At 45.2% G+C, this 24,911-nt stretch overlaps 1 protein-coding gene across 1 annotated transcript in view; it reads left to right on the top strand.

The window, feature by feature from the left end:
* Window positions 1-23,378, top strand: part of LOC141168333 (uncharacterized) — a 36,817-nt gene extending 13,439 nt beyond the window's left edge. Inside the window, exons 2-5 of the mRNA XM_073655053.1 lie at window positions 3,650-3,801; window positions 19,942-20,107; window positions 21,208-21,343; window positions 22,875-23,378. Of these exons, the coding sequence (XP_073511154.1) occupies window positions 3,650-3,801; window positions 19,942-20,107; window positions 21,208-21,343; window positions 22,875-23,157 (737 nt within the window). The 3' untranslated portion in view covers window positions 23,158-23,378. The remainder of the gene's footprint in view (window positions 1-3,649; window positions 3,802-19,941; window positions 20,108-21,207; window positions 21,344-22,874) is intronic.
* The last annotated feature ends 1,533 nt before the right edge of the window (window positions 23,379-24,911 follow it).

The following is a 24,911-nucleotide window of genomic DNA, read 5'->3' as shown; positions in this document are numbered from 1 at the left end:
ATGCAAGTACGGCTGGTATGCAGACAGGTGGGCACTGGCAAGCACGGCTGGTATGCAGACAGGTGGGCACTGGCAAGCACGGCTGGTATGCAGACAGGTGGGCACTGGCAAGCACGGCTGGAGTGCAGTACTAGCAGGTTGGAGCGCAGGCTGGATAGGGTCCAGTACAGACTGGGAGACAGGTTCAGAGCCACAGATGCGTTAGTCAAGCAGAGTAAAGAGAAACCGCCGGAGCGGAGGACAAGGCAGAGCAGAGAGGAACTGCTGGTGCGGTGAGCAAGCAGAGCGGAGCGAAAACCGCAGGTGCGGTGGGCAAGGCAGAGCAGAGCGGAACCGCCGGAGCGGTGGACAAGGCAGAGCTGAGCGAAACCGCAGGTGCGGTGGACGACGCAGAGCAGAGCGGAACCGCAGGTGCGGTGGACAAGGCAGAGCGGAGCGAAACCGCAGGTGCGGTGGACAAGGCAGAGCAGAGCGGAACCGCAGGTGCGGTGGACAAGGCAGAGCAGAGCGGAACCGCCGGAGCAGTGGGCAAGGCAGAGCAGAGAGAAGCCACCGGAGCGGTGGGCAAGGCAGAGCAGAGGGAAGCCGCCGGAGCGGTGGGCAAGTCAGAGCAGAGAGAAACCACTGGCGCAGTGAGCAACCAGAGCCGAACAGGGCTGAAGGTGCAGGCAGAGAGGACAGGGCTCTGTTCACATGGAACAGACTGGAAAATACAGGAAGATGGCTAGAACACAGGAGGAAGATACGGAGGAAGGGAAAAGGGACAAGCAGAACCAGATACACATAAGGTACTTACTATGAAGTAGCGAGTGGACACAAAACTCACAAACAGAAGTACAGAGACAACGAGTAGGAGTTAGGTGCAGGTTCAGATACTGCAGGAAAAGGGAAGGTACGGACTTAGAGACAAACAGGTAACAGGCTAGGATACAGTTCAGACAGGAACTTCTACTGCAATGAGATACAAGAACGAGCCTGGGTATACAGCCCCCAGAGTGGCGGAAACAGACTAGAAGTCACAGGTAACAGGTCTGGGTATGCAGCCCCCAGAGTGGCGGAAACAGGCAAGATACAGGACAGGACCTGGCAATTCAGTTGCAAAGACAAACTGAGTGAAGGTGTTGCTCAGGCCCCTCCTTCTGGGTGGAGGGGGTTTAAATATCCAGTGACTCACAGCAATAGGCTGGAGACGCATTAGGGGTGCGCCCACAGCAGCTATAAGAATCAGGAAGTAACCGGGCCGCCGCCCTAAGCAGTCAGTCAAGAGATATGCACACAGCATGAACTGGAGCAAGGTTTGCAGGCTGGACTGACAGGTAATATTGCGGTCTTGCATAGTGGGAGGTGGTGCACTATGCAAGCACGCCGCCAGGGATGTTACAGTTGTCTTTCGTGGACGTCCAAGATGTACCAAACTGTTAATTTAGCCACTACTAACATTTCTGCTATCTCTCTGATGGATTTCTTTTTTTTCAGCCAAATGATGGTCTGTTTCTCTTCCATTGAGATCTCCTTTGACTGCATCTTGTGGGTTCACAGCAACAGCTTCCAAATGCGAATACCACACCTGGAATCAGCTTTTACCGGCTTAATTAAGGGAATAGGCCATGCAGCTCATTAAAGAGCTTTTGAGATAATTTTCCAATTGTTCAAGCATAGTCGAGAACTCCTAAACACGTACCAAAGGCACACATATCCGATTTGACATAGATATCAGCATGGATTTCCACCGCTGTATTCACGTGTAATAACAAATTTTTTCAGTGCCCCCGCAAAAAAAGGCAGCATGCTACGTATTTCCTGCTGATTTCTGACTGAAAATTGGAGGTCTAAATGGCAATGGTTCTCAACCTCAAGTTTCAAAGGTCTCTTCTTGCCTCCTCCTTGCCAGATGCGCATGTTTTACTGACAGTCTGTTCTTACTGCACCATTAATGTTGTAATAACAGCAGTTATGGTTTAGGAGTGCATAGCTTTACATCATAGTTGTCAACTCTCAGAAAAAGAGAGTCCTCAAAGACTAACGGAAGACAAATCTCAAGGGCGCCACAAAATGCCCAAAATCACCCAGAATCTAAGAATTCCAAGAGTTTTTTTTGTCTTGGAGAGATAGGGATCAAGACTAGGAGAGGCGGAAAATAGAAATAGGTGTAGAGGAAGCATGGGCTCACAAAGGGTTATGACTGTGAACAAAAATTTATAACGTAGCAACGAGCTTTGAGCCATGTCCCACAAACCAGCGAGGTAAATTCGGAAAGTATACTCTTATTTATCCTTTTTTTCTAAATGAGCTAGAAGGTAAATCATGTGAGGAAATCTAGATAGTTAGCATATATAACTTACCTTCATTGGGTCTGTCGCAGAATTTGACATTCCTCTAACAATTTGGGTGACTTACACTTTCTGGATCTTAACTCAGCTCATATAGCACAAATAACTAGTATTTTTTATAAAGTTCATCCCTTGAACTGACCAAATAAAGCCCAGGCAATCTGACTCTAAATCAACACATCTCATATTGATAATCTAGATGTAACCTATAGGAACACCCTCAGATGTTTACAAACTTTTGGGATTGATTTAAAGGGAATCTGTCACACCCTGGCACTTATCTGACCTCTAATATGGGCATACAGGTGATAGAAATGTAAATCTATACATACCTGTATGCCTCATATTAGAGGTCTTGTTGCTGTGAAATGTCTTTTTATTTAATCAAGTTTCCGATGCTTGCAGGCCCAGGGCCCTGAAAAAAATCCCCGTCTCCTGTGGTAATTATAATGTTTCCCCCCTCCCCTGCACATCACGGTGCCTGGATTTGGCCATGGCAACTGCACATCACAGGGCACTGTGACATGCAGGGGAGGGGGGGGGACATTATAATTACCACAGGAGCTGTGGATTTCTTCAGGGCCCCGGGCCTGCAGGCATCAGAAACTTGATTGAATAAAAAGACATTTCACAGCAACAAGACCTCTAATATGAGGCATACAGGTATGTATAGATTTACATTTCTATCACCTGTATGCCCATATTAGAGGTCAGATAAGTGCCAGGGTGTGACAGATTCCCTTTAAATCAATCCCAAAAGTTTGTAAACATCTGAGGGTGTTCCTATAGGTTACATCTAGATTATCAATATGAGATGTGTTGATTTAGAGTCAGATTGCCTGGGCTTTATTTGGTCAGTTCAGGGGATGAACTTTATAAAAAATACTAGTTATTTGTGCTATATGAGGCATACAGGAATGTATAGATGTACATTTCTATCACCTGTATGCCCATATTAAAGGTCAGATAAGTGCCAGGGGGTGACAGATTCCCTTTAAAAATACAATTTTCAATAGGCCCATACATAAGAAGCCCCATGTAAGGCAACCTACCACATATCTCGATGATGCATAAGTGACAATTGAAATGGTGAAAAGACAAGGGTTCAAATAACCAAGTTACTGTGGCAAACAGGGCTTCTTGTTCTATAAGACTACTTTCATAGAAATTTATGTATGTAATTTGCTGCTAACTGAAGGCTAAGTGGAAAAACAGGATATTGGTTACATAAAAGAATTGCATGTCTCTTCCATTTTGCTGGTACATAGTTCTGCATTGCCAGGATTTTTAACCCTCTTATGTCTCCTTTGATATTTTAGTTGGCTCTGCAGCAAGAAAGGATATCGGCCATTCTGGTGTTCTGGAGCATTACCATCAGCTCATTGTGAAACATCTCACTCTCACGTCTCCTGTGTACAGAAGGCTCAAAGAAAATGGAATCCTGACAACTGAGCAGATAGGGTTGCTGGAGGTAAAATATGGTTTTATAGTTAGTTTTGTGTACAGTAATTTACAAATCCACAGTGGCATAGCGCTATAATTCTGAATATAACAATGTAGACAAGCTGAGACTTTATTATTTGTGGATATTCAATTTCTAGTGGATTTTCTAGGTCTTGTGTCCGCAAGCATTTATGCTAACTAGAAATATATATACACTGAATGATCACTATAATAGAGACACCAATCTAGTAGGGTGCAGAACTACAGCATTGTGGCATAGATTCCATTAAAGGGATATTCCCATTTCCAAGATCCTATTCCAATATGTAGTAGATGTAACAATATTAAGAGAACCAAACAGAGAAAAATATACCCAATAAAAATGAACTTTTAATTAATTACCATTAAAAGTGTTCTTGACGCGCCCCCTGGGCCAGTGTTGTTTGGGGGATACCCGGAGCCGGATCAGATGGGGGTTGTAGTCTCCGAGTGGCGGTGACCCGGTCCGTGCCCAGGGTGTCAAGCTCAGTGTGTGGCAGTCCTACAGCTGTTACTGGATGTTCTTTAGTGTCGACTACGCCACCCGTTGATTTGCGGTCACTACGGCCGCCGCTGCAGCAGGGTCCGCTGAGGCTGGTGGTGTGTGTGCAGCTTCGGGTAGTATAACCCCCAACGGGAGGGGTATAGCCTCAGGGGGTCAGTTGTAGAGGGTGGTGGTTGTGGTGGTGCAGTGAGGGTGGTAATAAGACTCCGAGTCGGGCTGTGCAGTTCAGGGTTTTACTTACTGCTGTTGTTCTGGTCACTCCGGCCTTGAGTGACCACCCGAGCCGTGCTGCGTCCACCAGGTCCTGGACTCTGCCAACCCCCAGGTGATTCTGGAGCGTGTTCCTGAGCTCCCTTTCTGACTTGTCCTTCTCTCTGGCCTTCCCCACCAGGGATCCACCTAAGTCCGGCTCCCTCGGGCCTCTTGTTGGTAAAACCCTTGTCTCTGGGTTCCCTGACCCTATTCTTGGTTTGCCTTCCGGGTGGATTTAGTGGGTGGTCGTGGCAGATCCTGCCCACGACCTCCGGTCTCTGGCTAAGGATTAGTGCCCTCCACCAGCTTGGGATCCGGTACCCTTGTGCCAACTCTTCACCCTCTGGTCTAATTTTGGGTTCTTGGAGTTCCCTCTTCTCCCCCTCTGGGTCCTTCTTTCTCCTCTCTCTCTCTCTTGGCCTTGGAGCTGGCTGTTGACTTTCAGACCAAACCTCTACAAAAGACCCTGTTCTAAGATGGTTCCCACCTTATATACTCCCTCTATGTGTGAGCTCAGGTGACCAGCACCCAATGAGCTCCTAGCATTACCCAGACTGCTCCCCCTATCTGCCCCTACACTACTGGGATGTTCCACCCCCCTCCCACTCCAGCCAGGGACAGACACTGTCGTACCTGCACATTTCTCTAGTGGGAGTACCATCGGTCTGTCCCCCGGAAATGGGATGTATGTAGTGCATGCAGCCTACTGAGCTCAGTTCCACACTCCATCCTTACCCGGGAGTGGAATACCACACCTCTGGCTTGAGGTGTAATACCCCTGTAGCAGCCGAATCCTCAGGGTGCTACATTCCCCCCTGGTAAATCACAGCACGTCCTCGGGCTGTAAGATATAAAAAAACATCCAAAACATACAATTTTTTTTCATAAACATAAACATATAAAACAATATATATATCAGCATAAACTTTTCATAAATAACATTCTTGTTCCTCCGGCCACGGTGCAACTTGTGACCGGGTAAAGTGCGACAGTCTAACACGGTTTTCCTATAAAACCTGTAGAGGGCGCCTTAGAAAGCGCAACTATATACAGGGGGAATATGGCCGCTCTCAGTTCTCGGCCAGGTAATGGGAATAGGGACACACGGGTTAACAGTTCACTCTTGTCCCAACGGGGACATATTTAAAGCAGCAACAGTTCACTGTACCCCGATGGGTAACCATTTACAGTCTCTTTACCGTACTTTAACGACGGCGTCCTCCTGCTCCTTCTTTATCTTCAGACCCGTCCGGGTCCTCCTGCTCCTCCTCACACCGCAGCTCCTCCTCCGTCAGGCGATGTACATGGAGGGCGTAGGGTCCTTTGGCACACTTGTGCCGGGCGAAGGTGACCTCGTCCCCTACATACAGGTCACGACCTCTGTGTCCCTCCGGCAGATGGCTTTCTACGTCTCTGCGGGTGACAAAGACGTCGCCGGGGGTATGATGGTCTCTTATGAAGCCCCACCCATGCTGCAGGTTGAATTTAATCACAGTCCCGGTGGTACGGGGACCATGAGCCGCACGGGGGCTCCTCCTGGTCCGGCTCTTCTGCCCTGCGCTCCGTTCCTGCAGCCGCTGCTCACGGATCCGCCTCTCTTTCCGTTCTCGCTCGAAGTCTGCCAACTGCTGGCGGCAGCACTCCACTCGCTCTGCTGCGGCTGCCCGCGTTTCTTGAGTGAACCCCATGAGATCTCCTCCGGTGGGGTCCCACTCGAATTGTGCTTCTTCTAGCGGGAGCGGGGTTCTCCTGACGGGCTTCGGAACCGGAATCAGGGGCTCATCTAGGGGTCTTTCTTTCCGGAGTCGGGGATGGTGAAACTCCGGTGGCCACACAAAGGGCTGCCCATCCGGGCACGTATGCTGGGCGAACAGGTCCTCACCCAGGTGCGGTACTTTAGGTGTTATGGGCGCTGTGGTGGTAGCGGCGCCCGGGTTGACCAGGCCTTGCGACCAGGCTTGGGGCACGCTAAAGGAAAAGGGCACCGTAAGAACGGCGGCGCCCGTGGTTACTCGGCCCTGCGACCAGGCTGGTGGCTCCGCGGAGGTAGGGGGCGCTGTTGGAATGGCGGCGCCCGGGTGTACTAGGCCTTGCGACCAGGCCGATGGTATTTCCTGCTTTGCCGCGCTCAGGGTCGAAGCGCGTGACGTCACAGGGGTCGCGGCCGCGGTTTCCGGTTGAGGCCTAGTCTGCGGCGGTGACGATGCAGCGACGGGCACGGCAGGGGGAATTTCGGGCTCTGCGACGGGGAGCTGGGGCAGGCACGCGGTTTCCCGGCTCGGGGTAGAGACGTCCCCTTTACCTGCCTCCGTCCGTTCAGCTCCCTTCTCGGCGCCGTCTCCGGCCTTCACTCTTCCTGCACCATCCTCAGAGGCGGTCTGTCTCCTCGTCTCGGGTGGCGTGCTCCGCTGACGGGTTTCGGTCCGCTGGGCCATCTCTCGGCTCCACTCCGCCAACGTCTCTCGCTGCACCCGGGCCATCCTCCGTGCGAGGCCCTCCAGCGCAGTCTGTGCACACTCCCGGTCTCGGGGGAGCTGTGCTAGGATCTCCACTAAGCCTAGTGGGGTTGTTGCTTGCAGCAGGCTCCTGACCACTGGGTCGGTGCTGCCTGTCTCTCCCTCCATCTCCGGGTACGCTTTCTCTGGACTCCTCTCCAGACTTCTTGTCTCCGGGTGCGCTCTCTCCAGACTCCTCCAGGCGACACCCATCTTTGCTCTCTTGTTCTGTCTCCGCCCACATTGAAGGTGGTCCCGGGGCAACTTTGTGATTGTCAGTTCCAGGGGCAGTTCTCTCACGCTGATGGACACTTCCAGCATCACAGTCTCTGTTGGTGGGCGCGGTTTCCGCTTTTGGCGCCATTCTTCGACCTGGCCCACGATGGGAGGTGGCCTCTTGCCACCCTCTGGCACGCCCATAATGGCGTCCGCTCTTCCAAGGCGGGAAATCTTTGGAAATGGCGGGAATCGTCTCCCAGTGGCGGGAAACTCCATGGATGGCGGGAAAAGCTGCAAATGGCGGACAACCGGCGGGAAACGACCTGTGATGGAGTCCGTTGGCGGGGACCCTCCGGAACCGGCGGGAGACTTCTTTTTAAGGTAACGATGAACTTTTCTTCAGGCACGCAGTACCCGGTTGTTGCGGGCACGTTATCCTGCCGACTACGCCAAAGTTGACGTGCCCCCTGGGCCAGTGTTGTTTGGGGGATACCCGGAGCCGGATCAGATGGGGGTTGTAGTCTCCGAGAGGCGGTGACCCGGTCCGTGCCCAGGGTGTCAAGCTCAGTGTGTGGCAGTCCTACAGATGTTACTGGATGTTCTTTAGTGTCGACTACGCCACCCGTTGATTTGCGGTCACTACGGCCGCCGCTGCAGCAGGGTCCGCTGAGGCTGGTGGTGTGTGTGCAGCTTCGGGTAGTATAACCCCCAACGGGAGGGGTATAGCCTCAGGGGGTCAGTTGTAGAGGGTGGTGGTTGTGGTGGTGCAGTGAGGGTGGTAATAAGACTCCGAGTCGGGCTGTGCAGTTCAGGGTTTTACTTACTGCTGTTGTTCTGGTCACTCCGGCCTTGAGTGACCACCCGAGCCGTGCTGCGTCCACCAGGTCCTGGACTCGGCCAACCCCCAGGTGATTCTGGAGCGTGTTCCTGAGCTCCCTTTCTGACTTGTCCTTCTCTCTGGCCTTCCCCACCAGGGATCCACCTAAGTCCGGCTCCCTCGGGCCTCTTGTTGGTAAAACCCTTGTCTCTGGGTTCCCTGACCCTATTCTTGGTTTGCCTTCTGGGTGGATTTAGTGGGTGGTCGTGGCAGATCCTGCCCACGACCTCCGGTCTCTGGCTAAGGATTAGTGCCCTCCACCAGCTTGGGATCCGGTACCCTTGTGCCAACTCTTCACCCTCTGGTCTAATTTTGGGTTCTTGGAGTTCCCTCTTCTCCCCCTCTGGGTCCTTCTTTCTCCTCTCTCTCTCTCTTGGCCTTGGAGCTGGCTGTTGACTTTCAGACCAAACCTCTACAAAAGACCCTGTTCTAAGATGGTTCCCACCTTATATACTCCCTCTATGTGTGAGCTCAGGTGACCAGCACCCAATGAGCTCCTAGCATTACCCAGACTGCTCCCCCTATCTGCCCCTACACTACTGGGATGTTCCACCCCCCTCCCACTCCAGCCAGGGACAGACACTGTCGTACCTGCACATTTCTCTAGTGGGAGTACCATCGGTCTGTCCCCCGGAAATGGGATGTATGTAGTGCATGCAGCCTACTGAGCTCAGTTCCACACTCCATCCTTACCCGGGAGTGGAATACCACACCTCTGGCTTGAGGTGTAATACCCCTGTAGCAGCCGAATCCTCAGGGTGCTACATTCTTAATAGTCCAAATGGGACACATCATAACTAAACATATCAGATAAAAACATATGGGGGAGAAATAAGGATGCCAGGATATACAGACAAGCTTGCCCTATATGGCCCTTATAAGGTAAATACCCTACCTAACAGCGGAGTGTTTTCACCCTAACGAACGGTTTGGTGTCCCAGCTCCACGAAGGCTGTCCCTTGTCTGACCCTAAATCTCGCTAAACAGACACACAATTAAATTTCATAGGTATTGACCAAAATCAGTCATGCCATAATTGACATGCTAAATATTTATGTTAAATGGGGAAGAAGTGAAAAAAACAGAGGGAAATATATCCCATAAATATTTATTAGTAGGATCATAGCCAGTCCTCCACCATTAGTGCACATAGGTGGGGGCCGTACAAAAAACCACACGAACACCCTCAAACGTTTAAACAGATATAGATTGGTCAAAGTATAACGAAAGGAATGGACTTATCTGGTCTCTAGTCCATCCGAAGGTCCCAGCAGGCGTCTCAGATAGTAATTCTTTAGGCCCCTCAATAGGTGGCTGTATGGTTCCAATATAAATTCACAGTTAAGACTTCACAAAGAATTTCCAATCAATCCGGGCTCCCACTTTCCTGGTCCTTCAAGGTGGTTTAGACCAGTGATTTTCAACCAGTGTTCCGCGGCACACTAGTGTGCTGCGACACATGGTCGGGTGTGCCGCGGGGAAAGTTCCCCAAACTATGGTGCCCCCTGTGTTTTGTTTCCCGGCAATGCGCTCGATGCGCAGTCACGCCTTCTTACAATGTAGGAGACGTGTACAATAACACATGCGCAAGCTTTGAACCTCGCGCGACTTAATGACGTCACCGAGGACGGCGCGTCATCCTGAGAGCGGAGAGACTCTCGCATTTGCCCGCCGCCAAGGTAATGCCCGCCAATAATGCTGACAATATGAGCTTTTGCCTGAGTATATGAACTGTTGGCAGAATACTCAGCATATGAGCTGGTACTTTTAGTACTCCAGCAGTATACTGCATATAACGATGAGAAATGTAAAATGAGAAATACTATAGTCATGAGGCTGGAGTACTACAAGTACCAGCTCATATGCTGAGTATATGAGCTGGCACTTGTACTCTGGCCTCATGGCCATAGTACTTCTCATTGTACCCCTTTATATTGCAGTATATGAGCCACATAATAATCAGCACCATATACTGTGGCGCTGTACAGTGCACATCACCACAGTATATGATGCTGATAATCATGTGCTCATATACGTGGGACTGTATTTATGAGGTTACATGGGATTGAATATATGAGGGGGTTATCCTTTTTTATTTCACTTTTTTAAAATAAATAATTTATTGAAAGGACCTCTGCCAGGCATATTTCACTCTTGAGGGCTAAAAAAGTAGCTCTTGTGGTGGTAAGAAGCTGATTTAAAACCCCCAAGAGTGAACTCCGTGAGAGTTGTATGTATGGAATAATAAATGATATTAGTACCGTTCTTCAGCAGTCATGTCCTGCTTGAATTGACTCTAGTGGCGTAGCACTTGGCAGCCGGCTCTATTCTACTTATAGAGAAAGCTGAGTGCTACGTCACTAGTGTCAATTCAAGCAGGAAATGCAGACCGTAGTAATAGAAGTTATTATCACACACATACAGCTCTCGCGAAGTTCACTCTTGGGGGGTTTAAATCAGCTTCTTGTCACCACGAGAGCTGCTTTTTAAGCCCTCAGGAATGAAATATGCCTAGCAGAGGTCCTTTAAGTGTGGCAGATAATGTAATACTCTTCTATTTTAGTGTGTGGCTGCGCACACTATCTCAGCAGTGATGGAGAAGTATTTGAGAATGGAAAAGGCAAATGCCGAACAGGACCCTGGACACAATTCTAACCCAAATGAAGGCCCTAGTATGAGAGTTCGACAAAAGAAAAAAGACAAGACGGTGAGCTCAAGGCAATACAGTGAAAGCTATCTTTCATTTGGATTTACTTCCACTGGGGATGCGACAGCACCAACACCACTGTGCTTGGTGTGTGGTGAGAAGCTTTCCAATAGCGCTATGGTGCCAAGCAAACTTAAACGCCATCTCCAAACGAAACACCCTTCCGTTCAAAATAAACCGATGGAGTATTTTGTACGCTTACGTACAAACAATGAGAAAGGGGCAACTTTTTTGAGAAAAAGCACAAAGGTAAATGAGAGAGCCCTCAAAGCTAGCTACCTTGTTGCTGAACTCATAGCTAAATCAAAAAAGTCCCACACTGTGGCAGAAACATTAATACTACCAGCTTGTAAAGCTATTGTAAATGAGATGCTTGGCCCTGAAGCAGCTAAAGAGATAGCTAAAGTGCCTCTCTCTGATAACACAATTGCCAGACGGATTGATGACTTGTCTGCGGACATTGAAACAGTTGTTTTGGAAAAGGTGCGCATCAGGAAGAAATTTGCCTTGCAACTTGATGAGTCGACGGATATCAGTGGACATTGTCAGTTGTTGGCCAATGTGCGTTTTGTGGATGGTGAAGCCATTAGAGAAAACTTCCTATTTTGGAAGTCACTGACAGAAAAATCAACAGGAGAGGCAATATTCCAAGTCACATCAGAATATCTTGATAAAAGTGGACTTACATGGGAAAACTGCACAGGTGTCTGCACTGATAGAGCCGCAGCCATGGTCGGGCGCATCAAAGGCTTTGTAAGTAGGGTTAAAGAAAGAAACCCAGATGTTCTTGCTACCCACTGTTTCTTGCACCGTGAGGCCCTCGTTGCAAAGACCTTACCAGCAGATCTAGCTCCTGTGTTGGATGATGTTGTGCGCATAGTGAACTTTGTGAAGACGCGACCTTTGAGATGTCGCTTATTTGCATCTTTGTGTACAGAAATGGGAGCGGAACATAAAATCTTATTGCTCCACACGGAGGTCAGGTGGCTGTCACGCGGCAAAGTGCTGGCCCGTGTGTATGAGTTGCGAGAGGAACTTAAAATATTTCTTACAAACGAGAGGTCCGATTATTCAAAGCTGCTTGCAAGTGATGAGTGGTGTGCAAAGCTGGCATACCTGGCTGATATATTTCAATATCTGAATGAACTAAACACACGGATGCAAGGTCGAAATGAAAACCTGCTTACAAGCACTGATAAAATGAACGGATTCCGTTTAAAGGTGCAGCTCTGGCAACAACATGTGCAGGGTGGCAACCTTCAGATGTTCCCACTCACCGAGAAACTGCATGATGACAATACTGCTGCAATGTGCGAAGCGATTGGCAGACATTTGAAAACTCTTGAGGAGAAGTTATCGTTCTATTTCTCTTCAGCCTTCACAGAATGCCTTGACTGGGTTAGGGACCCATACAGCTCATTATCCGTTGCTGGAAAGGGCATGACTTTAAAGGAGCAAGAGGAACTCGTTGAACTGAAGCAAGATCGCGGTTTAAAGCTAAAGTTTGCTGATCTTCCTTTGGACAGTTTTTGGTTATCTGTTGCCAAGGAGTTCCCTATTCTGGCCAACAAAGCTATTTTGACATTGCTCCCATTTTCAACCACATATCTATGTGAGCTGGGCTTCTCAAGCTTGACTGCGATAAAAACTAAAAACAGGGAGAAACTGAGAACTGTTGAGGAAGAGCTTCGTGTGTGTCTTTCCACCATTCCTGCCAGGATATCCCTTTTGTGTTTATCGAAACAGGCCCATGTTTCACACTGAGTGAGTAAAATAAATTTAGAATCTATATTATTAACTATATGTATAATATGACTGTTTTAGTGTCATTTTGTGCTATTTTGGTTGGTGGTGTGCCCCAGGATTTTCTAAGTATAAAAAGTGTGCCGCGGCTCAAAAAAGGTTGAAAATCACTGGTGTAGACCCATAAGCAAAAGTGTCCATTAGAAATAGTCCCAACCAATCTATATCTGTTTAAACGTTTGGGGGTGTTCGTGTTTGTTTGTACGGCCCCCACCTATGTGCACTAATGGTGGAGGACTGGCTATGATCCTACTGATAAATATTTATGGGATATATTTCCCTCTGTTTTTTTCACTTCTTCCCCCATTTAACATAAATATTTAGCATGTTAATAATGGCATGACTGATTTTGGTCAATACCTATGAAATTTAAATTGTGTGTCTGTTTAGGGAGATTTAGTGTCAGACAAGGGACAGCCTTCGTGGAGCGGGGACACCAAACCGTTCGTTAGGGTGAAAACACTCCGCTGTTAGGTAGGGTATTTACCTTATAAGGGCCATATAGGGCAAGCTTGTCTGTATATCCTGGCATCCTTATTTCTCCCCCATATGTTTTTATCTGATATGTTTAGTTATGATGTGTCCCATTTGGACTATTAAGGACACTTTTAATGGTAATTATAATTAATTAAAAATTAATTTTTATTGGGTATATTTTTCTCTGTCTGGTTCTCTTAACACTGTATACCCTTTTTTTGCCGACTTGGTTTGGCTTGGTCTACTTTGGTTTTCTAGATGTAACAATAGTAATATTAGCAAACACCTCCAATTTTAAATGTAGTATAGTTTTTTTAATTAGCTATGTTGCTTATCCCAAGGGCAGGGCATTGCAGTAGCTTAGGTATCCATGGTTTTGATGACCACTAACAATTAACTGTAACTATATGAGTGGTCGTAACCATTGATACCTAAGCTACTGCAATGCACTGCACATGGGATAAGCGACATAGCTAATCAGAAGAACTAGAACTATACTACATTTCTAGGTTGCTTACCCCATGTGCAGGTCATTACAGTATCCAAGGTTACGACCACTCATATAGTGATAGTTAGTTGATTGTGGTCATAACCATGGAGACCTAAGCTACTGCAATGTTGTGCACAAGGGGTAAGCGACATAGCTAATCAGAAGAATTATACTACATTGCTAATATTATTATTTTTACACCTACTACATTTTGGGACAGGATGTTGGAGATGTGAATATCCTTTTAAGTGTTGACATTTTTCTACACAACATATCGGTATATGTGGACAGGATGGCTTTTTGTAGTTGCCGCAAATAAGATGACTGCACTAATATGATCTAAACATTCTGTTCTATCTTGTCTCAGAGATGCTCTGTAAGATTAAGATCAGTGGACTGTTCGGGCTCCATACACATTAGACTAGATATCGGCTAGATCGGCTGGCAGTCTAATGTGTACTCTGGACTCTTTCACGACAGATGATAGGGGAGAGAAGAATCCAGCTTGTTGGTTTTCAAATGGCTGATCCTTTTATTCACCCAAGTTCCACTGCCACTCTCTGGTGCTCTCCCTTGTTTTGAGGTGCACTCTGTGCACATCTACCCCCTCTCCAACTGGCTGTCATTTACCGCGCCCGAGGGCCAGCTACCACCTTCTTCGACCACTTTGCCACCTGGCTACTTCATTTCTTTTCCGCTGACATCCCCACTATCATCATGGGTGACTTCAACATCCCCATTGACACTTCCCACTCAGCTGTCTCTAAACTTCTATCACTTTGTCCTTTGGCCTCGCTCAATGGTCGCCCGCAGCCACTCACAAAGATGGCCACATACTGGACCTCATCTTCACCCGCCTCTGTTCCCCTTCTAACCTCTCTAGCTCACCTCGCCCTCTTTCTGATCATAGCCTACTTACATTCTCTTCCCTCTCCTCTCCAGGTCCACAATGTTGCACACCCTCACAGAAATCTTAAACACCTTGATCTGCACTCACTCTCTGAATCCCTTCTCCCTCTGGCAAACATAAGTTCCTTACACAATGCAGATGCTGCTGCCGCTTTATATAACACTGCAACAGCTGCAGCTCTCGAATCGGTCGCCCCCCTCACACATACCAAAGCTCGCAAAATCAACAGGCAACCCTGGCACACCAGCCTGACTAAAGAACTGAGGCGGACTTCCAGGGTTATTGAGCGGAGATGGAAAAGATCCCATTCCAATGAGCACTTCATAACATTAAAACAGTCCCTCACTACTTTCAAGTCCACACTCACTGTAGCAAAACAAACCTACTTCTCATCTCTCATATTCTCCCTGTCTCACAAGCCTAAACAGCTATTCAACCTTTTCAATTCTCTCCTCCATTCCCCAGCACCTCTTCGCTCTCCTCTCAGCTGAAGACTTTGCCTCATTCTTCAAGCAGATCGATAACATCAGAGAAAGCTTTGGCCTACAGCTCCCACAGTCCCTCCTCATAACTACTCAGCCCATCCCCTCAAAAACCAGCTTCTCCACCATTACAGAAGATCAACTTTCCTCTCTACTCTCAAGATCACATCCTCACCACATGTGCACTCGACCCGATCCCATCTCATCCCAAACTTAACCCATCTCTTCAACCTGTCACTAACAACTGGTGTTTTTCTCTTATGCTTCAAACAAGCCTCAATCACATCAATCCTCAAAAAGCCCTCCCTTGACTTACCCTTTGTGTCTAGCTATCGCCCCATATCACTTCTCCCCTACGCCTCAAAACTACTGGAACAACACTTCCATCTTGAACTGTCCTCCCACCTCTCCTGCTGCTTCCTCTTTGACAGCTTACAATCTGGCTTCCGACCACATCACTCCACTGAAACTGCCCTGACTAAACTCACCAATGACCTAACTGCCAAATCCAAGCAACACTACTCTGTCCTCCTCTTCCTGGACCTGTCCTCTGCTTTTGACACAGTTAACCATTCCCTTTTACTACAGATTTCAGTATCACCTTAATGTTGATGACACACAGATCTACAGTAACGAGCAAAAGGGAACAATGTTTTGAACTTTTGACCTTCAGGCTCCATATCTCAAAATCCACGACTGATTCAAACATGAGACTACCATCATTTTATAGACTATCATATTGGCTATCTAATACATAAATTTGACTTGCAAATATTTTGCATATGATTAGTTATGCGGATTCTTGTCATGTCACTACATTGTTACTGTTTTGCTCCTGGTGGTGGAAAAGTATTTTTCTTTCTGTATACTACAAAATACAATCTGTTCTCACATTCCCTAATAGCTCAGTGTGTTATTAGATTGATTCCCAAGTGAGAGGTCACTGGTTCGAATAGAGAAGTAGCCATGAAGAAGATTTCTTAAGAAAAGAGAAACAGCATAATCCAGCTCATCAATAGCGGTCTCTCGGCCAAGAAAATTGACAAACTGCATTATGCGAGTGCCATTACAGTTGGAAGAATACAAAATGAAGTCTGTCCATCCATTCAAAAGCCAAGAGGTGGATGTCCAGGCAAAATATTGAAGTCAACAAGTTGGTTCATCACAAGATCTATCAATTCTGGCGTGACAAATGTGGCAGTGGAGTGGCTCGTATGCTTTCTTATAGTGAGACCACAGACGTGCAAGCAAGCACCATGCAATGCACATTACACAAGTCTGGAATAGTGGCTTGAAACAAGGTGAAGAAGCCTCGACTTCAATACCATCATAAGAAGCGTCGGCTCAAGTTTGCAAAAAAGTACGAAAAGTGGACAGTTGAAGATTGGAAACTAGTGATTTTAAGTGATGAGACGAAAGTCAATGGGCTAAGCTCTGATGAGTGCAAATGAAGAAAAAAGGGAAAAAGAGGCTAACGAATTGCGAATTTGAAGGAACTGTCATGTTTAGTGAAGGATGCCTTATGATATGGGGTTGTTTCACAGCCAAAGGCGTTGGAAACTTGACCAGGATTTATGATGATCTCAATGCTGAGCTATAGGCGAGTATCCTACAAGACGAATTACTTCATACACTTGAGTACTATGGGTATGAAAAGGATGACAGTGTTCCAGCAGGACAATGACCCAAAGCATACATCAAGATTGGCAAAGAAATGGTTCAATGATAATGAAGCAGAGGTGCTGGATTGGTCCCCACAGTCCCTAGACTTCAACCCAAATAAACACTTGTGAGTAAAGTTGAAGAAAAAACTGTATACATACCTAAGTGAGTCGACCAGTATCCACCAACTTTGGAAAAGCCTAGAAGAGACCTGGGATCAAATTTTGGTCAAGACATGCTTGAATCTGATCGAGAGCATGCCCAGAAGGATTCAGGCAGTGTTGAAAGCAAAAGGTGGATTTACAAAATACTAGCAAAATAATTAAAATTACAATTTTGATTTTTAGGATCTAAACAGTAACAATGCAGTGATATGACAAAAATCTGCAAAATTAATCATATGCTAAATAGTTGCAAGTCAAATTTATGTATGAGATAGCCAAGATGATTGTCTATAAAATGATGAAAGTCTCACATTCGAAGCAGTATTAGAAGGCAAAAGTTCAAAACATTGTTACCCTTTTGCTTGTCACTGTACCTCTCTGGACCCGATATCACGTCCTTACTAACCAAAATCCCACAATGTCTGTCCGCTATCTCACCCTTCTATGCTAGATTTCTAAAACTTAACATGGACAAAACAGAATTCATCATCTTTCCCTCATCTCAATCAACAGACCTATACATTAAAGTAAATGGCTGCTCACTCTCCCCAGTCCCGCAAGCTCGCTGCCTCGGGGTAACCGTGGACTCTAATCTCTTCTTCAAACCACATATCCAAGCCCTTTCCACTTCCTGCTGACTCCAACTCAACAATATTTCCGGGATCCTGTGAAGACCCGGGGTATTCCGTGGGTGTCATACTCAAACACTGGGTTAGGGTAAAACAGCATGGCAATACTTTATTGAACCATAAAGCGGCCAATAAACACACAGAACAGTCACAGCGAATACCCAAGATGGTACAACATTACACAGTCTCACCCGTCCGCTCTGCCCGGGCGAGAACAGCTGCGACTTTGGGACTTCCAGGGCCAACTACCTCAACCAGTGGCCCCCTGCTTCTGGAGGGCCCCCACAGAAAGAAGGTAGCGGCAAGCTTAGGAAGCCGACAGTCCATCGATGTACTAGGCCAGGAGACCAGAGGGTCCCACGCTGGCCTCTCCGAGAGTTTCCATGGTAACAGATGACCAGCTGGTCTCAATCTAGCTTCTCCGAATGTCTCCATGGGTTCCAGACGACTGGAGGGTCCCATCTGGCAACCCCAAACATATCCATGGGGCCAGGTGACTTCATCGTCCCAACCTGGTCTCCCCAAATGTATCCATGGTCTCTCTGATGGTCAATGGAGAAGATCAGCATCTTTCCAGTCAGGGCTATATACCCTTAGACTAGAATCATGTAGAATCCAAATATGTGTCTCTTTAGGTAAAGCTATGCTTCCAAGCTGATGGTGTGACAGAGTCTGAACCTTGACTCTCTCTGTAAAGTCTCTTTCTAATTTCTGTTCCAAGTCTCCCCTGCTACAGAAGCACATGTCCTTTTTAAGTATACATCTACAGGTTGGGGGGGAAAGGGCAGCCTCATGTCTCATTGTTTAAGCATTTAATGAATTTGCTTAGTTTGTCCTCCTGTCTTGTGAGTCAATAAGTCACAGGGTCCACAAAGGTTAATCAACATAATTAGCAAACATTCATTGTTCCACAGAGCAATAGAAGTCAACACAAAGATAATAGTGTATTTCTCTTGGATTAACAAATCTAAACGTCTGGCTTATTAAGATTATAGGCTGTATCGTCACAGATCCGTATATTCCTTAATCAAGAATCTGCAAAAACCCTAGTACATGCTCTCATCATCTCCTGCCTCGACTACTGCAACCTCCTGCTCTGTGGCCTCCCTTTTACCACTCTCGCACCCCTCCAATCTATCCTAAACTCTGCTGACAGACAAATCCACCTGTCCCTTCACTATTCCCTGGCCTATCCCCTCTGTCAATCCCTTCACTGGCTCCTCACTGTCCACAGACTCCAGTTGAAAACCCTAACCACGGCATACAAAGCCATCCACATACATCTGTGACTTAGTCTCCCGGTACTTACCTGCACGCAACCTACGATCCTCACAAGATTTCCTTCTCTATTCCCCTCTTATCTTATCTTCCCACATTCGCATACAAGATTTCTCCCGTGCACCCCCCCTACTCTGGAACTCTCTACCTTAACATATCAGACTCTCGTCTACCGTGTAAACCTTCAAAAGGAACCTGAAGATCTACCTCTTCCGACAAGCCTACAACCTGCAGTAACCACCGCTGCAGCATATCGCTGCACGACCAGCTCTACACTCACCTACCCCTTTTCACATTTAAAGAGCCATGGAATAAATGGCGCTATAATAATAAATAATAAATTTCCTGGAGATGAGCTGCTACCAGATGAATTTAGCAGCAACTCTCTCATAAAGACAGGAGTTCTCAGCGGAGTATGTATGGGGTAGTTGGGAGATATAGCTATCAAATTTGTAAAGGGTCTTTTAGGGCTAAGAAAGAAACGGAACTTGCTGTCATGTTCCAGTCCATGATTACACGACCCTTATGGCATGGTGGATTGTCCTACTGAAAGCATTCTTCAGCAGTAGGATAAACGGCTGCTATGAACGGATGAACTTAGTGGCCAATATGCATAGATAAGCCCTACTGTGTCTGTAAAGGTATCACAGAGCATAAAGCAATTTGAAGTATGCACTGCCTGTTCTTCAGATCAATTCATGACAGCCTCCTCTGACCACTTTCGGTGACTAATTTTTTATGTTCTCGGGATGTCTTTTTGCTGGATGTTCTTTCTTGATCACACCATCCTCGATATACTCTTATACACACCATTGGCTGAAAACCACATAATATTGGCAGTTTTTTTAAACACTGGCCTCAGCTACTCCAAAACCGATGACCATGTCTCAAAGTCACTCAGATGTCTCGATTTTCCCATACTAATGTATATGCACATTGAAACCGAATCATGTAAAACTTGATCGCTTCATTTCATGTCACACTCCCCGATCACGTGTTTTCCATAGAGAGGCTTCAATAGTGAAAGGACATGTGCCTCTAAAAATTGCATTCAGTGTAGGAAAAATGAAGTCAACTGATAGAAGCCACATCACTATGTATCCATTTCTAGTTATTTTACATGAACTCTCTATGTAAACCAATATTTTACCTTATCTGTCTATGTATTACAAAATAAAGCTTGAGGAGTCTTCAGATCGGAAAGTTGCCAAACTTATCGAAGTGCTAAAAAGCAAGGACCATCACATGTTCACATCCTTCTGTGTCGTACTTCATGAGACTGGTCACCATCACCTTGCACAAGTTTTACAGAAAGCAATAAACAAAACACCTTTGTTACCTGAAGGTAAGATGACTATTTGTCAAGGAGACCCTCATCTTAACTCTTTTGAAAATTTCCTCAAATGCTGTGACCAGAGCTGGATTTAGAGGTGCATGACCAGTGTCACCACACACTCTAACCGAGCGAAGGGAATGCCAGGTCTGTCTCCCCTCCAGCCAAAGACACTATCATCTGAACTCACAGACTGTACAAGGAGAAGTAAGCAGCTTTTCGAAAAACAGCTATAATGACACTTGATTCATGATGGGTATTAAAATTTGGAGAAGCTTCTCCTCACCTATTGTTTGATTAGAAGTAATTTACAGATGTTGGGCTGGTGGAAAGAGGCACTAAAAAAAAACATCCAGCATGGTGCCATCTAAGGCAAGTCCTGGTTGTGCTCAAAGGGCTTCTTTTGGTTTAGAAACACATTTTCATATACATTTTAAGAGTTAAAAAAGGTATTCCCTGTTCCTCATCTCTTGGTCAGGGTGGAGAGCAGATACAAAGAGGGACACTTGCTTGGGAGGACCATACTTGTCCTACATGGAAATATCAGGCTTGTAATTTGCATTATTGATGTAAGATCATTTTCAAACATTCTTTGCCCCTAAATCTCTCTATTATAAATACAGATGGAAATTGATGGGTGTATGTTATTTTTTAACCCACTATGGAAACTTCTATGTTGTGTTTTTTTTTGCAGATGACAATTGATTGAAATACTTTGTTATAACTAAATGTCGCCATACACATTACATAATTGTGAACCAAACCCCCTGTTCAATAGAGTGGGTGTCTCCTGTCCATCTCACCAATGGCAGATGTCAGTGGAAATAAGGATCAGGCACGTTTGATTTCAACATGCCTGATTCTTTTCACATGCAGAAGAAAATCCACTACCAGAGGAGCATGTAAATGACTAATTCCTCTCACCTCATTGAATAAACATACACACTCATTTGGCCCAAGGGTGCAAGCACATAGAGGGGATTGAAGGTAATGCTACTAGAAGAACAATAGTTATATTGGCTGAGTAGTCGGCAAGCTATTTGTACACTTATAGTCGCTGATGGGCTTTCTTATTGTGTTGTAAACTTTTCTTTTCCACAATTTCTCCTAAGTATCATCCATTTCACAACATAAACACATCCTAAGTGAAGCCATTATGCTACATAAGGAATATGACAAGAAACTCAAAGAAGAAAATGTGCAGCTGAGGAGGAAAATTCAAAGGATGCAAAGCAAATTCATGACCAAGTACGTCATCATGCTATACATCAATAATGTCATTGTAAAGGAGCTCCAATTCTGACCCGATTGTGCACTCAATGAATGTTGTAATCGAGTCTTGTAAAACAAATATACTATACATCTGTTACATTTCTAAAAAGGGAAAACCAAAAGTAATCCTGTCTGGTTTGGGTAGGAAGGGTGCAGGTCTTCATCTGCCCTGTAATAACAAGGAGTTCATTGCTCAGGACTTCTATCAGCCGCAGCAGCGGAAAATAACATTTCCTCAGGAAGGGAATCCAGAGCTTTAAGTTCATTAATATCAATTAATTCTTCCATTGATCAACAAATCATTGTGGATCCTTTCAGATCATTAGGGGTTGCCTAAACTGGATTCAGAGTTGGGCTGGTTTGGTATCGTCCCATAGTAATAACAAGCAATTCACAATTAATTAGTCTATGATATCTATAAAAAGACCCTTCAGACTATAAGCAGACATGTTTTTTTTCCTTCTGTCCCTCATAGGCAGAAGAATTTATCTGAAATGCTTGTGGTATTTCTCTAGCACAGGCTACTGTTGTATCACAGAGCGGCCACGCCAATGAATCAGTGACCATATATTATGAAGTCACACTGTATAATACTCTCTGTAGCTAATAGGATGGTCCTGAATGGACTTTACTCCTTGATAAAATTAATATGCCCTAATAGTGCAGATGGAAAATTGATGTCCAGATTGGAAGACCCTTTAGGATGTAGACTAAATCTGGTCTCCGCTAGATCTGGCTCTTGACATAAACGGCCTTTATCACTCCTCTTACATTACCTATCCTGGACTCATCACTTTAAAAAGGGTTTCCCTGGACAGACATTTATCACCTGTCATAGGTAATAAATGTCTGATCGCTGCACCCCTATCAATTAATAGACTGAAAAAAAAACAGGGAGCTCAGTTCTAGTGTTTGGTGGGGTTTGCAGTGATCAGATGTTTTTTTCCGAAAATCACTTTAAAACTTCTAAAGAACAAATATGTGCGTCTGGATCTCCAAAACATTGTACCCAAATATCTATACCCTGAGACCAAATTGAAAATGTTTTTGAACACAATCCCTATAAGACTGTGAGCCCTCGAGGGCAGGGTCCTCGCTCCTCCTGTACCAGTCGCCATCACATTTTGTTCAAGATTATTGTAATTATTTTTGTATGTATACCCCCTTTCACATGTAAAGTGCCATGGAATAAATGGAACTATAATAATAAATATACTTTTAATGGTTGGTCTTTAGAGCAGACAAGGCTGGATCAAATAAGAAACTAGCACCTTCACAATAAAGGAAGTTTATAGGGTTATAAGAATGGATTAGCTTTCATCTGTAGGTTCACATGTCTGCCTTATAATTTATTAGTATGGCAGAAATGAGACTTTTGTATGACCCCTATGACTAACCGTCATATCAGATGATGCTTTATAATAGAAACCAGAACCAACATTTAAAGAACTGCAATTTATATTGTTACTCGTCTATTACAACTGTCTGTATATTCATGAACTTACAGACTGCAAGAACTTGAGGAGAAGATAACTCTAGCCAAATGGGAACGTGACCTCGCCATAAAAGAGAAGAACATTCTGCACTATGAAAATGAAGCTCTGCAAAAACTCAACACCGAACTTCAAGCCCTGGTCAGGAAATTGGAGGAAACTGCCCTACGTTCTGAGCTAAGAGACCTAAGGACTTACTGTTTCAACATGAAAGATCTTGGGTTCAGTGTGGACTACCTGACAGAAAAATCTAGACGGTTTTATCCTGAGGCTCACTTAGGTCTTGTGTATAGGTGAATACTGGTTATCATACTGCTGTATTTCCAGGATCCCAGCAAAGGTTCTCTGAGTGAGACTGTTTTATGGATTTGTTTTAATGTAAATTATATTTAATGGATTAAAATCCAGTAAATGAACCAATTTTATTTAAATTAATATTTATATTAGATTTTAATTTCCATGACTAAAATGTTAAAATTTTTGTTAAATTCTCTAGAATAAATTCCCTAAGAAAAAGAGTATTTGTCAAAGAGCCTAAAATGTCTACATAACGGCCAGGAGTCCCTAGCAAGAAAAAAAGAATCCTTGCTTCGCCTTTAACCATATGTTATATTCAGTAACGTGACTGACACATAACACGTTGAAGACAAAGTATTGACTGCAAATACTACCGCTTTATTGTCACTATGAATCTAAATTCTCCTATCTTTAAATGCCTCTCCCCAAATGACTATAGCTACTACCACCGGAAACAGTTCAACAACAATATTTTTAACAACCATATTAATGATCCATGACACAGGCAACACCTCCGCAGACCATTTCCGATAAAAAAAGCGACATATCAACTGCATCTGTAAATAAATTCAAGGATTCCTCCTCAATAAAATTGTGCTGCCAACAGCTGCGCCTATTAAATTTTGCTAAAAATTGCGACCACACCCTGAGATCATCTTTTAGCTGTTTGTTTAACCTAATATGTGCATAAGGAGACTTTAATCCTCTAATCAATAAGTAAAGTCTTCTGGAGAAAACCATTCCCATTGGAATAACTTTTAGGGCAAAATTTAGAAGGCTTAATAAAGATTGCATCTCCTTTAGTGTTGTCTTCCTCCTGGCTAACACAGACTTTACCGATGACCTTATTTTAATTAGTTTTGAGTCCTTCAATCTAAACTCCATTTTCTCTGTGTCTATAATGATGTCTAAAAATTCCAAACAGGAACAAGTGTATACTGTTTTCTACTCAGCTAAAGGAATCCCAAGGAAGCACACATATCTGTAAATTTCTGCAATAGGAAATAGCATAAATCAGATTTAGAATTACCAACAAATAAAAAATGATCAAGATAGTGAAGGACTCCTCCTTCCGTAATATACTGCTGCAATACTCACTGTAAAAAACTAAAGAAACCTTTAAAATAAAAACAAGATAAAGAAAAACCCACTGGAAGGCATCTGTCAAAATAAAAATTCCCATCAAATTGAAAGGCCAAACAACTAAAACCATCCGGGTAAACCGGAAGGAGTCTAAAAGCAGATTTTATATTGGCATTGGCTAACAATGCAACATTGCCAAAAACCCAGAACAATGCTAACGCTTCATCATGAGTGAAGCATTAGACTTAGGCTATGTGCCCACGATGCAGAAATGAAGCAGAAAATTTCTGCAGCATTTCTGCATCTCCCTGGCAGAAAAAACGCATGCAGATTGTGCATGCGTTTTTCCTGCAGAATACATGCGGATCCACATGCAGATTCACATGCGGATCCACATCCAGATTGACAAGCGCTTTCCAGGCGATTTTAGCATCACTTGGAAAGTGCTTGACAACTAGGTCACACTGTATAAATCCATGCAACCGGCATGGATTTATACAGTGTGAACCGTAAAAATTAAAACAAATAAAGCTATACTCACCCCCGAGGCCCCGGTGTGTGCAGCAGCGCTCGTTCCTGTCTGGTTCCCGGCTGCCGGCATATGGCGAGACAGAGCGGTGAAGGGCCTGCGGTCACATGACTGTGACGTCACCGCAGGTCCTCAAGCGATG

The sequence above is a fragment of the Phyllobates terribilis genome, unplaced genomic scaffold, assembly GCF_046119375.1.
Source record: "Phyllobates terribilis strain yellow unplaced genomic scaffold, ASM4611937v1 Scaffold_1__5_contigs__length_1240528914, whole genome shotgun sequence".
Taxonomy (NCBI): domain Eukaryota; kingdom Metazoa; phylum Chordata; class Amphibia; order Anura; family Dendrobatidae; genus Phyllobates; species Phyllobates terribilis.
Note: the sequence above shows the minus strand (reverse complement) of the source record. Positions and strands in the feature narration are given on the sequence as shown.